This window comes from Lagenorhynchus albirostris, chromosome 4, assembly GCF_949774975.1.
Source record: "Lagenorhynchus albirostris chromosome 4, mLagAlb1.1, whole genome shotgun sequence".
NCBI classification, from domain to species: Eukaryota; Metazoa; Chordata; class Mammalia; order Artiodactyla; family Delphinidae; genus Lagenorhynchus; species Lagenorhynchus albirostris.
Window position 1 is genome coordinate 116,598,992 of NC_083098.1, and position 12,272 is coordinate 116,611,263.

At 40.4% G+C, this 12,272-nt stretch overlaps 1 protein-coding gene across 5 annotated transcripts in view; it reads right to left on the reverse strand.

The window, feature by feature from the left end:
• PAPSS1 (3'-phosphoadenosine 5'-phosphosulfate synthase 1) overlaps window positions 1–12,272 on the reverse strand; it is a 108,757-nt gene that overhangs the window by 93,491 nt on the left and 2,994 nt on the right. For all 5 annotated transcript variants that reach the window (XM_060148561.1, XM_060148565.1, XM_060148564.1 and 2 more), the window contains one exon: window positions 2,128–2,242. In XM_060148561.1, the coding sequence (XP_060004544.1) occupies window positions 2,128–2,242 (115 nt within the window). The remainder of the gene's footprint in view (window positions 1–2,127; window positions 2,243–12,272) is intronic.

Below are 12,272 nucleotides of genomic sequence, written 5' to 3' on the forward strand. Positions count from 1 at the left end.
AAATTGACCTTTAGATACAATGTAATCCCAAATCAAATCCCAACTGGATTTTGGTGGAATTAGTTAAACCTATTACAAAATTTATACAATACAAAGAGCCAAAAAAAAAAAAAAAAAGTCAAGACATTCCTAATGAAGAAGGTAAGAGGATTTGCTCCACTAGATTTCAAGACTCTACAAATATATAGTAATTAAGACAGTGTGGCAGTAACAGAGCAATAGACAAGTATACCAGTGGAATAGATCAGAGCTCCCAGAAACAAATCCACACGTAAATGGAAACCTGATCTATGACAGTTGGCACAGCAGATCAGAGAAAAAGGTACCCTCATCTTGGGACAACTGATTATCCGTATGGAAAGAAAAGAAAATGGATCCGCCCCTCACACTACACACAAAAATCAATTGCAGAAGGAAAAGGGCCTAAACGAGAAAATCAAAACTCCCGAAAGAAAATATACGAAAAGAAGTAATTCTTCAGGCATGCAGATGAAAAAAGGGAAGCTCCTTAGAAGAAGAAAAAAAAATTGGATTAGTCACAACATTTAATAGAAGAAATGTCTGCCTCTTATGACAACTTGGCTGGGTAAAATATATATTTGGTTCATACTTTCTTTGTCCTGGAATTCTTAAAACATTACTCCAACACAAAAACTTAGGGAATTCAGAATCCAACGGAAAGCCATCTTATAAAAACCACTGAACAAAAAAATACAGACCATAAAAACTTGACTCAAAGAAAGAGCTCATGAGTGGGCATGCCATAATAAAAGAACTGATGGGAAGGTGATAAGGTTGAATCAATTTACTTACAGAACTCAAATACAAACACCTATGGAAATTTAAGATTTGGAACAGAATGTGTCACAAGCCTAGACAATATAAATATAACAATTTAACATCAATCTAGACTTAAGAATGAGGAGATGGGAAGAACTCAAAAATGCTCTCTTCTTTCATACAGAAACACACAGACCTATCTACAGTTGAAATTTTCAATTTATAAAAACAGAAAATGGGAATGCTGTTTTTTTGGCAATCAGCAAAAGTTTTAAGGATGGGTAATATCCATGTTGACAAAGACATTGGAAAATGGACCCTCATCCACCTTTGGAAAATAAATAGGTACAAATTTTAGTGGGTTGTATGGCTGTCGGCATAACTGATGCCAACTTGGCGCTTCTCTGCCATCAAGGCTTTGTAGTTAACAGATTAATGTTCGTTAGGTCCAGGTGGCCTCTATGCTCTGTTAGTCCCCAAACAATGCTGAAGACCTTTGCTAATATATTCCTGGTGCCCAGAAGACTAGTTACCCATTCATAAATCCTGACTTAGGAATACACTTCCTGTTTCCGAGCACGTACCCCCGTACCCTAGGTTAACTATGAAGTTGTCCCAGTGGCCCCTCAGCAGCACAGAGTGCAGCTGTGAACGTTTCCAGATCACTGTTTGCCAGATCCCACCCTGTGAATAAGTTACCCTGTAACATAAACTGATCCACTGATTATACGGAGCTGCCTGCCTTGCTTTTCAGTCTCAAGATTCCTTCTCAATTCAGTGGGCGCTTTTCATTCCCTCTGTCCTCCAGCATGGGTAAATTGGCGAGATGCAACAAAATTTTATTTAAAACTCCTAGAAGTGAAAAAAGATCCATCATTTTTAAAACCACCTCCAAAACCTGGATCAATCTACCCTCTCAAAGAGAGATTCTGGGAAAATCAACACAAGAATCAATCAGAAGCCAAAGCAAAAGAAGAATCATTAGAAACTGATTGCGTGAAATTCTTTACCACTCATTCTTTCTCTTCATATGGTCTACATTATTAGCATCTTGAAGGCAGAATCCAGGTCCTATTTGCATGCAGAATTTTATAGAATGTACGGTAGTTATCAACTAGAAAGTAGTTTTAAGCTGCATTCTGATTTTTCCTCTTTAACAGCAATTTTGTGAAGAACAAAAGGAATCACCAAAAGAAAATATGTTATTATTAAGCAACTTTGTCAGTTACATATTATGGTGCTCCAGATACAAGAACAGAGCTCAAAATGTAAGTAACCTTACTCCTGGCTCAAGGCTGTCTATACCACTGCTTTCGAAACAGACTGGCTTGTCTCTCCAGACCATACCTGTTAGCCAAACCGTGCAACCACGAAAGCCACCTCTGGTCCCCACCACCTGACCTCTCTTGTTCCTGCTGACGTGGTGAGCTTGATAGGTGACATTAGTGGCCCTCTGCATCCCCTGGAAAAAAGAAAAAAAAGAAAGAATTCTGGTTTACCTGAGTCCCTTAAAAGGTAAACGTATATTCCTTGCAAACATACAGTAACTGCCCTATGTAACATGCCAAAAGAAAGGAAAAAGATGAAAACTAACAGCTTTTTCTTTCTTTAGAGTACCTGGCACGGTGTTCAGTTCTTTACAAACACCAATTAATTAGTCTGCAAAGCCCCTCAAGGATGCACAAACTCCTACTACTGTGGTTTTCCAGATGAAGGTGTTAAACCTGAGAAAAGTTAAATAACTTGCCCCAGTTCCCCTAACTGGTAAGTGGCAGACTCCAGAGCCCAGTCTTCTCACTCATTCCTTCGTTCAACCATTGTTTCCTGAGGCCCTACTAGTACACCAAGTGAACAAAACAGGGTCCCTACTCTCACTGAGCTCATTCCACTGGCAGGAGACAGACCAATAACACTTAATTATTAAGTCAGAGAGTGACAAGTGCACTCTGAAAATAAAACAGGGTAAGAATGGAAAGAGAGATAGGGGATGAGTGCCTCTTTAGGCAGGATGATCAGGAAAAACCTCTGAGAACGTGGCATCTGAGCAGATTCCTGAATGAAGTGTGGAAGGGATGTCTGCAGGTATCATGAAATGCATGATGAAAAAAATGGAAGGTAATTGTTGTTCTCTCAAATTTTCTTCTCCTTAAACAAAAAGGACATAAAATTACATAGTTCTCAAAGGATCTTAATAGACGTTTCTCCAAAGAAAACAATACAAATGGTGAATAAGCACATTAAAAGACGCTCGACATCATTAGCCATCCAAGAAATACAAATCAAAACCACAAGATACCACTGCACATTCACTCGATGGCTATAATCAAAAAGACAGGAAATAACAAGTGCTAGTGAGGATATGGAGAAATGAGAATCCTCATACGTTTGCTGATGGGAGTGTACAATCACTCTGGAAAAGAGAAGTTCTACAAAACATTAATTATAATTATCATATGTCCAAATGATTCCCCCTCCTAGATTGATGCTCACAAGAAATGAAAACATGTCCACACAAAACCTGTACACATATGTTCTAGCAGCATGATTCATAAAAGCCAAAAGGTGAAAACATCCCATCTGTCCATCAATTAATAATCAGATAAACAAAACTGTTTAATTGTATGGTATATACATACAGTGGAATATTATTTGGTAATAAAAAGGAATGAAGTACTAATACAACCTACAATACAGACAAACCTCAAAAACATTATGCTGGGCTTCCCTGGTGGCGCAGTGGTTGAGAGTCCGCCTGCCGATGCAGGGGACACGGGTTCGTGACCCCGTCCGGGAAGATCCCACATGCTGCGGAGCGGCTGGGCCCGTGAGCCATGGCCGCTGGGCCTGCGCGTCCGGAGCCTGTGCTCCGCAACGGGAGAGGCCACAACAGTGAGAGGCCCGCGTACCGCAAAAAAAACAAACAAAACAAAACAAACAAAAAAACATTATGCTAAGTGAAAGATGCCAGTCACAAAGACCACATATTGCATAATTCCATTTATATGAACCATCCAGAATAGGAAAATCTAAAGAGATAGAAAGCAGATTAGCAGTTACCTCAGGCTGGGATGTTGGGAGAGGAATGTGGAGTGACTTCTGATGGATATGGGGTTCTTTTCTGGGGTAATTAAAATGCTCTAAAATTGACTGTGCTGATGGTTGCAAAACTGTGTAAATATAATCAAAACTATCAAATTGTACGTTTTTAAGTGGGTAAATTGAACGGTAGGCAAATTATCTCAATAAAGCTGTTTTCTAAAATTAAAAAAATGAATCACACAGCCTCTATTTTCTCCTCCTATGGAGCAAAAACATAATTTAGATTTTTTTCAACAAGTTATGCCTTTATAAAATAGGTAAGTGTCAGCATTCTTTTAATAGGGTGTTTGTATTTCATACTGCGTATAGCTCTTATTTTTTTTAAGACAGTTTTATTCATCATTCACTCAAAGATATCTACTGAATGCACACTACATGCTTGACATTCTTCTAGCTGCTGATGAAACAGAAGTGCACAATACCAATAAAATCACCATCCTCCTGGGGCTTCTCTAGTCTTCTCTCCCAGGGAAGCGGTTCTCAAAGCGTGGTCCCTAACCAGCAGCTTTGGCATCTCCTGGGAACTGCCAGAAATGCAAATTATCAGGACCTGCCCCAAACAGACTAAGTCAGAAACTCTGGCGTGGGGCCTGACAATCTGCATTTTAAAGCCTCCAAGTGACTCGGATGCCAGTTCAAGTTTGAGAACCACTGGACTAAGAGGAAAAATAGAGGCGAGAAAAGAAAACACCAAGATAAAGAAGGAAATTATGTAAGTTAGAAATAAGTATCAAAGAGGGGGAAAAAGTAAATAAAGCAAAAAAAGTGAAGAAATATCATACGAAGTATGATATTTAGACAGGGTGGCCAGAGAAGGCTTCAGCAAAAAGAGGATATTTAAGATCTCTGATGACCTCTGAGGGAAGCACCTTCCAGACAGGGAACAGCAAGTGCAAAGAAAAGTGAAAAAGTAACTGGGGAAATCCAGAATGATTCCTGGGCAGTCCAAACAAGCCGTCTGGAGGCAACGGTCATACATCTAAAACAAGAGCAGTGACCATGTTTTCTGCAGCCACGTGCGTGGCTCAGGTTGAGGCACGAAATAGACTGATTCACCCTTGACCCAGAGGTCTTCAAAATGGGGAACAAACACCCTGATAGGTACATGAACATGGACTTTGTCAAGGGACCATTTCTATCCAGATCTTCAACTTCCAGATGTGTTCTTTTCTAAAACTGGTTGGCCTGAGAAGGTACCTGAGGTTCAGGATCTCTTTCCCCCTCTCCCTGCACAATTCCCCTAGTGTACAGGAGAAAGCATCTCTGCCCATCTGCATCTTACTCTCACTCACTGCCCTGGGGGTGTCCTCGGGAGCCAAAGGGACAATTGGACAATTCTTTTAATAGGCCCACCACAAAAGCTGCACCCCTCCCCCACTAACCATCTCATTAGCAGATGTATCCATAGTTCCAATAATCACAAAGAATTCTACTATGGGTCTCCCAAACCATTTCCTTTCAATTAAACTGATGAAGCAAACATAACTTTCCAGCTCTGCATTTTCAGGATTTTAAACAAAACCCGGGGTGTCTGACCCAGACATCTGTGTCTCCCGGGAAGCAGCGGCCCCTCTTTCCTGAGGTATCCAGTTTTAGCTCCCAGGCAGGCAGCCTAGGAGGAGAGGAGAAAGGAGCTGGGTCTGCTGGAAGGGGACAGGACAGGGATAGGGGGACAAGGAGGGTGCTATACACATTAGCTGCCTACACTTGCAGAACCTGTTTGACTTTGTCATTTTGTTTCGCGATTTTTTTTCCAAGTTACTTTGCTTTGGGGCAAGAAGAAACATGTATTTAATGAGTTTTAATTCATTTTGGCACCATAAAATATCTTCTGCTTTTCTTTTTAAACTGAGTAGAATGTATAAAAACTGAGAAGCTACAAAATGCTGAGGCTGTGGTTGAGAGCAAATATAGGATAAGAGATTGTTTTAATCACTAGAAAAGTATGCTCCCTCCGGGCTTCCTGCCTCCTACATTTAAAAAAATTCTGGCAGTAAATATGGCAGTCTGGGTACAAGGAGGCTTACTGTTTATGTATGCTTGATATTTTCCATATTAAAACACAAACTTAAAAAAAGATTTGCCACAATCTCCTACCTCCTGGTTTTTCAGAATAAATCAAAGAGCACTTTTTAAAACTCTTAGGATTGCAAGGTGGTGGGTGTATGCCTCAATTTTACTAAAAATCTAAAGCTCACTTCCATATGTAATCTTCTAGTTCCCCTTCCCCTCTTTTCCTTTTCCACCCACTCTAGCCAAAGCCTTCCTATAATCCCACCAGGAAAACATGACATTAGTGGGTGCATCAGTGAGTTATTTCCTTCCAACTCTCCATTCCTGTTCTCAGAGTCTTCAATGCCCTAGTTTCTATTCACAGAACAATGAAATCAGGCTTATTCTTTTCTAAGAGTCTGGGTGGTTGATAGTAATATTTGGCTTGTTGTACATATACCCAAGGCAGTCCCTGTAACATTTACTGCCCATAGGATTTGTCTGTTATTTATGGACCGCTTTATACGGTGTCTTTTTGTATATAATTTTTACTTCCTTGGGAGAATAGGTCAAGCACTATGAGTTATAGTTCTTTGTATTTTTCACAACACTCAACCTCTTTTCTTGTGCCTTGTCAGTGCTCAGTAAAAGTTAGATATAAGGCATTTATTTTAAAGCGTGATTTGTGTTCTCTGTATAACCTGCAAATGAAATGATGATTGACATTCAGAAGTCTTAAGAATAGCGGAACTGGGACAATTCATTTCAGAAGAATTCCTTCTCTTTCTACGACTGGGACTAAATGACTACCAGTCCTGTTACTAAGCTAACGTCAGGTGGCCTCTCATTATGTGTGGTGTACATTTCCTACACATTCTACAAACTGCTGTCCTCAACACCCACACGAGTGGCCCTGTGTCCCTTTTTGACCCACCTTAACTTCCACATGGGCTGTTTTGTTATCTTATCCACTTCCGTATGGGACAAATTAACTTCTCCTATGATGCTACTTAGAGAATTTCATGGTCTGTGAGTTTATGGTGATTTTATGAAGAACTCTGCATTTTTCAGTGAAATTTGTAAAGGCACAGAAAATATACCAAATATGAAGCATAATTCTGGACTTCAACATCGATCACTCACCCCACCACCCATCTTAAACTGACTGCCAAACAGTATATTCTTCCAAAGAGAATACCTGAAATGGTAACACGGATGTGTCTTTTATATCCCAAGACATACTGTGAGTAAACTGGAGAGATGGTAGAGTACCATGTGGATAAAATTGAAAAGAATACAGTGAGAAGAAAGCTTTAGTTCACTGAGTTATTGATAACTGAAGTTAATCTTTTGAACATTAACGTTAACAAGCCAAAGACAAACAGCAAAACTGAGGCTCATACATTCCTGGAGGTTAAGAAAACAACTTGAAAAGGCTACACTTAAAACCTTGCTGCTACAAAGCATGGGGCACAGCAACACTGGCCATGACCCAGTTGCTTCTCAGAAAGTGAATCTCAGGCCCTACCCCAGATCTCCCAAATCAGAGCTAAGATACTGGCATGCCTATTCGATCACCGACTGTCACGCATACACTCCGCATATACATTATGGCTCTCCGACTATTCTGTTTTAAAGATTAAAGAACACTTAAATAGTTACTTAATGGATATTTTAAACTGTCAATACTTTTAATGGAAGGGGCCCTGAATGGCCTCCAGTTGGGAAGTCCAGCCAGGAGAGATTCTTCGAAGTCAGAAATGAGCCTGAGACTACCTGTTCATTCATCATTTGTTGATGGATCCCTCCTAGATACGGGGAGTAAAACGGATCAAAAACATTTCAGGGAAGGAGACAAACAATAAAGAGAGAAAGACACCTTTACACTATGACAGGCCCCTGCCTCCCACTACGGTGACAGCGGGGCTTTCCCTACATACATGATGGGGATGTGTCCTCTACAGGTGGTTGTGCTTTCGTGTACTTTACTGTACAGTACTGTATAGAGTACAGTAGTACAGTATCTTTATTTCAAGCCCAGGATGTCCAGAAGCAAGCATAAAAGCAGCAGTGATGTAGCCAGTACTGTACTGTACTTTTCAAGGTATGTACTGTAAGATTAAAAATGTTTTATTTTTTGTGTTTGTTTTTTATTTATTATTTTTGTGAAAAGTATATAAACCTATTACGGTACAGTACCATATAGCTGGCTGTGTTAGTTGAGTACCTAGGCTAACTTTGTTGGACTTACGAACAAATTGGACTTATAAATGCGCTCTCGGAACGGAACTCATTCATATGTAGGAGACTTACTGTACATGAATGTTCACAGCAGCCTTATTCATAGCAACTGAAGAGGAGAAACAACTCAAATGTTCATCAACTAATGAAAGGAAAAGCAAAATGTGATACATCCATAAAACATAATATTATTCAAGCATATAAAGGAATGAAGTATTGATACATGCTACAACATGGATGAACCTTGAAAACATTATTCTAAGTTAAAGAAGTTAGACACTAAAGGCCATATATTATATCATTACATTTATAGGAGAGTCTAGCATAAAGAAATCCAGAGACAAAAAGTAGATTATTGGTTGGCAGGTGCTACAGAGAGGGAAAGGGGAAGGATAGGGAATGATTGCTAATGGGTACAGGGTTTCTTTTTGGGGTGATGAAAATGTTAAAAGTAGATATTGGTGATGGTTATAAAACTGTAAATATACTAAAAAAACAATGAACTGAACACTTAAACATATGAGAGATAAAGACAGAGGGAAGGGATGCAACCATCAAAGAAACTACAGAGAAGAATAAGAACAATGGCTGCAGTCATCTAACTGGATTTCTATATGTACTGTCCAATTTTTCCACTGTTTACTCAGCTAAAACTTACTTGGTAGAGACCTGTGTCCTTAGGAAAGGATATTTCACGGAAATAATTACCACTTAGGTAAATACCAAAATAAAAACAACAAGCAAAAAAAAAACCCAGTCTCTTCATTTGAACTAATTACTTAGTAATTCGCTTTCAAAACAATTCAGGGTTGGATTTTATTGTTTTGTTGTTGGTATGCTATGAGTAATTGATCCATCTCAGAGCAAAAGATGGTAACATCCTAGCTGGTGGAGGAGAAAATGCTAGTATCAGATTTTATTTTAAATTACTAGTTTTGCATTTCAGAGTTACCTAATTTATTTCCCCTTTTTCTTACTCAAAGCGAAGAATAGAACAGGGTTTCTCAACCTCAGCATTAGTGACTTTTGGGCCTCAGCATTAACGATAATGCTTTGCTGTGGGGACTGTCCTGTGCACTGCAGGGTTTGTAGCAGCATCCCTGGCCTCTACCCAACAGATGTCAGAAGCAACCCGCCCCTACACACACACACACAAATATAACAACCAAAAATGTCTCCAGATATTTTCCAAACACCTCCCTGGGGGAAGTAAATTTTTACCTGGTTGAAAATCACTGGAGAAGAAAACTCCTCCTCAAAGGTCAATGTAATAGAGCCAAGCTGGGGAAGCTTATTTCATATTTCAACTTTAGAGAAGCCACTATGCTAAAGGGGAGGCTAACTGACAGCTGGGTACCCTGCTGCAGCCAGGACTACAGAATTGCCCAAAACCGTGATTCCAAAGTTGCTACCATCTCTCGAAATTTCCTTCCCCAGGGAAGAAAGTAAGAACAAATACACGAGTACAGAAATACACACATAAGTAGGAAAAAATGTCAGCAGTCATCCCAAAGTTACTATCTAGACCTGTCCAGTATAACTTTCTGAGATGATGAAAATGCTCTACACTGCACAGTCCAATACAGTGGCCACGAGCTTCCTATGGAAATGTAGCACTTGAAACATGGAACGTTTCATCTTAGTTTAACTAAATATAAGTTGCCACAGGTGGCTAGTGGCTACCAGATGGGACCATGCGGATCCAGACCCTGCTGTCATTCTTCCCGTTCTTGTTTTCAGTCAACACGGAGGGCATTCTTGGTAAAGTCCAGTTCTCCTTCTCCTTTAGGCAACTCTTCCAGCAGTATCTCCCTAGCTTCTGGGGAAGGAAACTCAGTAGCTGCCCCTGCACACAGCCAGGCCAATGCTCTGAAGGAGGAATATATGGCCTTCCGTATGCTGTGTGTTCCACTTCCATGCTTGCTTCATTTTTGGACCACCTCAGTCTTCCCCCAAATCCAGAACGGGCTGCTGGCCTTCTATGAAAGGCATCGAACAGTATGAGGGACACATTGTTCAGAAAAGGTAGAACTGATAAAAAGGAAAAATATCTCATTCATTTATTCGCTTTTCGATTAACCCTCTCCCAGGTAGAATGTAATATCCATGAGAGCAGGACCGTTGGCTGTCTTTTTACCACCGCAGCCCCAGCACCTGGAACACAGGCACACACAAAGCAGGTGTCAAATATTCGATGACTTAATAAGTAAGAACACCTTAAACAGTGCCCATGTCCCAGCACTAGAGTGCTCTAAATGTATTAAATAACTGAAACCTCATTATAACCCTCTGAGATATGCCCTATTAGCTCCACTACAAGCTGTGTTTCATTATCCACATTATTACATACATTTGAAGACAGTGAGGCACAGAGGAGTTAGGCAACATGCCCAAGATCACACAGGTAGTAAGTGACAAAACTATAATTTTAATTCTACCACGTATGGAGCTTATTCTCTTACTTAAGCTGTGCTAAGTGACTAGTAAGTTATCTAAGACTTTTAATAACAGAAGTACCGAGGCCTACTCAGCACCCTAACCCTTATCCCCATCTTGTTATATAAGGAAAAGCTCCATGTAGACGCAAAACCTCTGTAACGAAATATGATTACATGATACACGATAATAGCAGACTGCAACATAACACAGAGGTGCACAAAGAATTCAGCCTATGTGCAACAGTGTGTGGACACAGGAGGCCACAGTTTCAGTACAGGAGCCCGAGGCTCTTAAGATTTCCACAAGTGATAAAGGTCAACAGGCATCAGGGCTGAAGGAAAGGCTTGTGTAAAACCCTGAGGATGCAAGGTATAGAAAGAGAGTTGGGGCTTCCCTGGTGGCGCAGTGGTTGAGAGTCCGCCTGCCAATGCAGGGGACACGGGTTCGTGCCCCAGTCCGGGAAGATCCCACATGCCGCGGAGTGGCTAGGCTCGTGAGCCATGGCCGTTGAGCCTGTGCGTCCGGAGCCTGTGCTCCGCATCGGGAGAGGCCACAACAGTGAGAGGCCCGCGTACCGCAAAAAAAAAAAAAAGAAAGAAAGAGAGTTGGTGCTGGAGATATGGAGCTATGGGAATTTGGGGCATGGAGGAGAGAGGGGAATGGAACGGCAAACCAGAACGAGATTGTCGTATGTGCTTCCGAACGGCAATGCTAGATCTCAGACTACTCTGTGGGTAGTAGGGTCCAGCTCCACTGTAAAGCAGGTCCAAGCAAGGGGTTTGGCCCAACGTGAGTCTACAAAATAGGTAGTGGCACCTGGGTCTGAACTGAGGGCCAGCTAACACACAGTTTGAATGTTTTATGGAAGGCAGATGAAAACCGGTCCCAACAGAGAAAGGTTCAATCAGATGTTAAATGATACTCATTACACCTAATGCTTCGTCAGACTGAGATAAGAGGAGGCTAAAGGGGCATGCTCATTCTTGATTTTCTTTACTATTCTTGTAGGTACATGGAGACACCTCCCTTCTCTCTAGTATATTCTCTAACTCGAATTTAACCATCAAATCTTTATTTTCGACCTTAACCTAACTCAATCCCTATAGTTGTGCTGTCCACAGGTCCCGACTGAGTTTTTAAAATGTGGTTAGTAAATGTAAAATAGATAGCTAGTGGGAAGCAGCTGCATAGCACAAGGAGATCAGCTCGGTGCTTTGTGACCACCTAGAGGGGTGGGATAGGGAGGGTGGGAGGGAGACGCAAGAGGGAGGGGACAAGGGGATATATGTATACATACAGCTGATTCACTGTTATACAGCAGAAACACAACATTTAAAGCAATTATACAATAAAGTTGTTAATTAAAAATAAATAAAATGTGGTTAGTCTGAAGTGAGATGTGTGCTAAGTTAAAATATATACTTATGTATATCTTTTAATAATTTTATATTGATTATGATAGTATTAAACTCATTTTTATATTGAGATGACAGTACTTTAGCTATACTGGGTTAAATAAACACTAAAATTTATTTCAACCTGTTCCTTTTACTTTTTTTTTTTTTTTACTATGACCTCTAGAAAAATTTAAATTGCATTATGTGGCTCACGTTATATTTCTACTGGATAGCCTTGTTCTACAGACTATCTCTACTAAGGCCATCTGTCCCTTACATGCAGCACACTTAATATTGGGTCCACCTCTTACAAGCTCTATGACA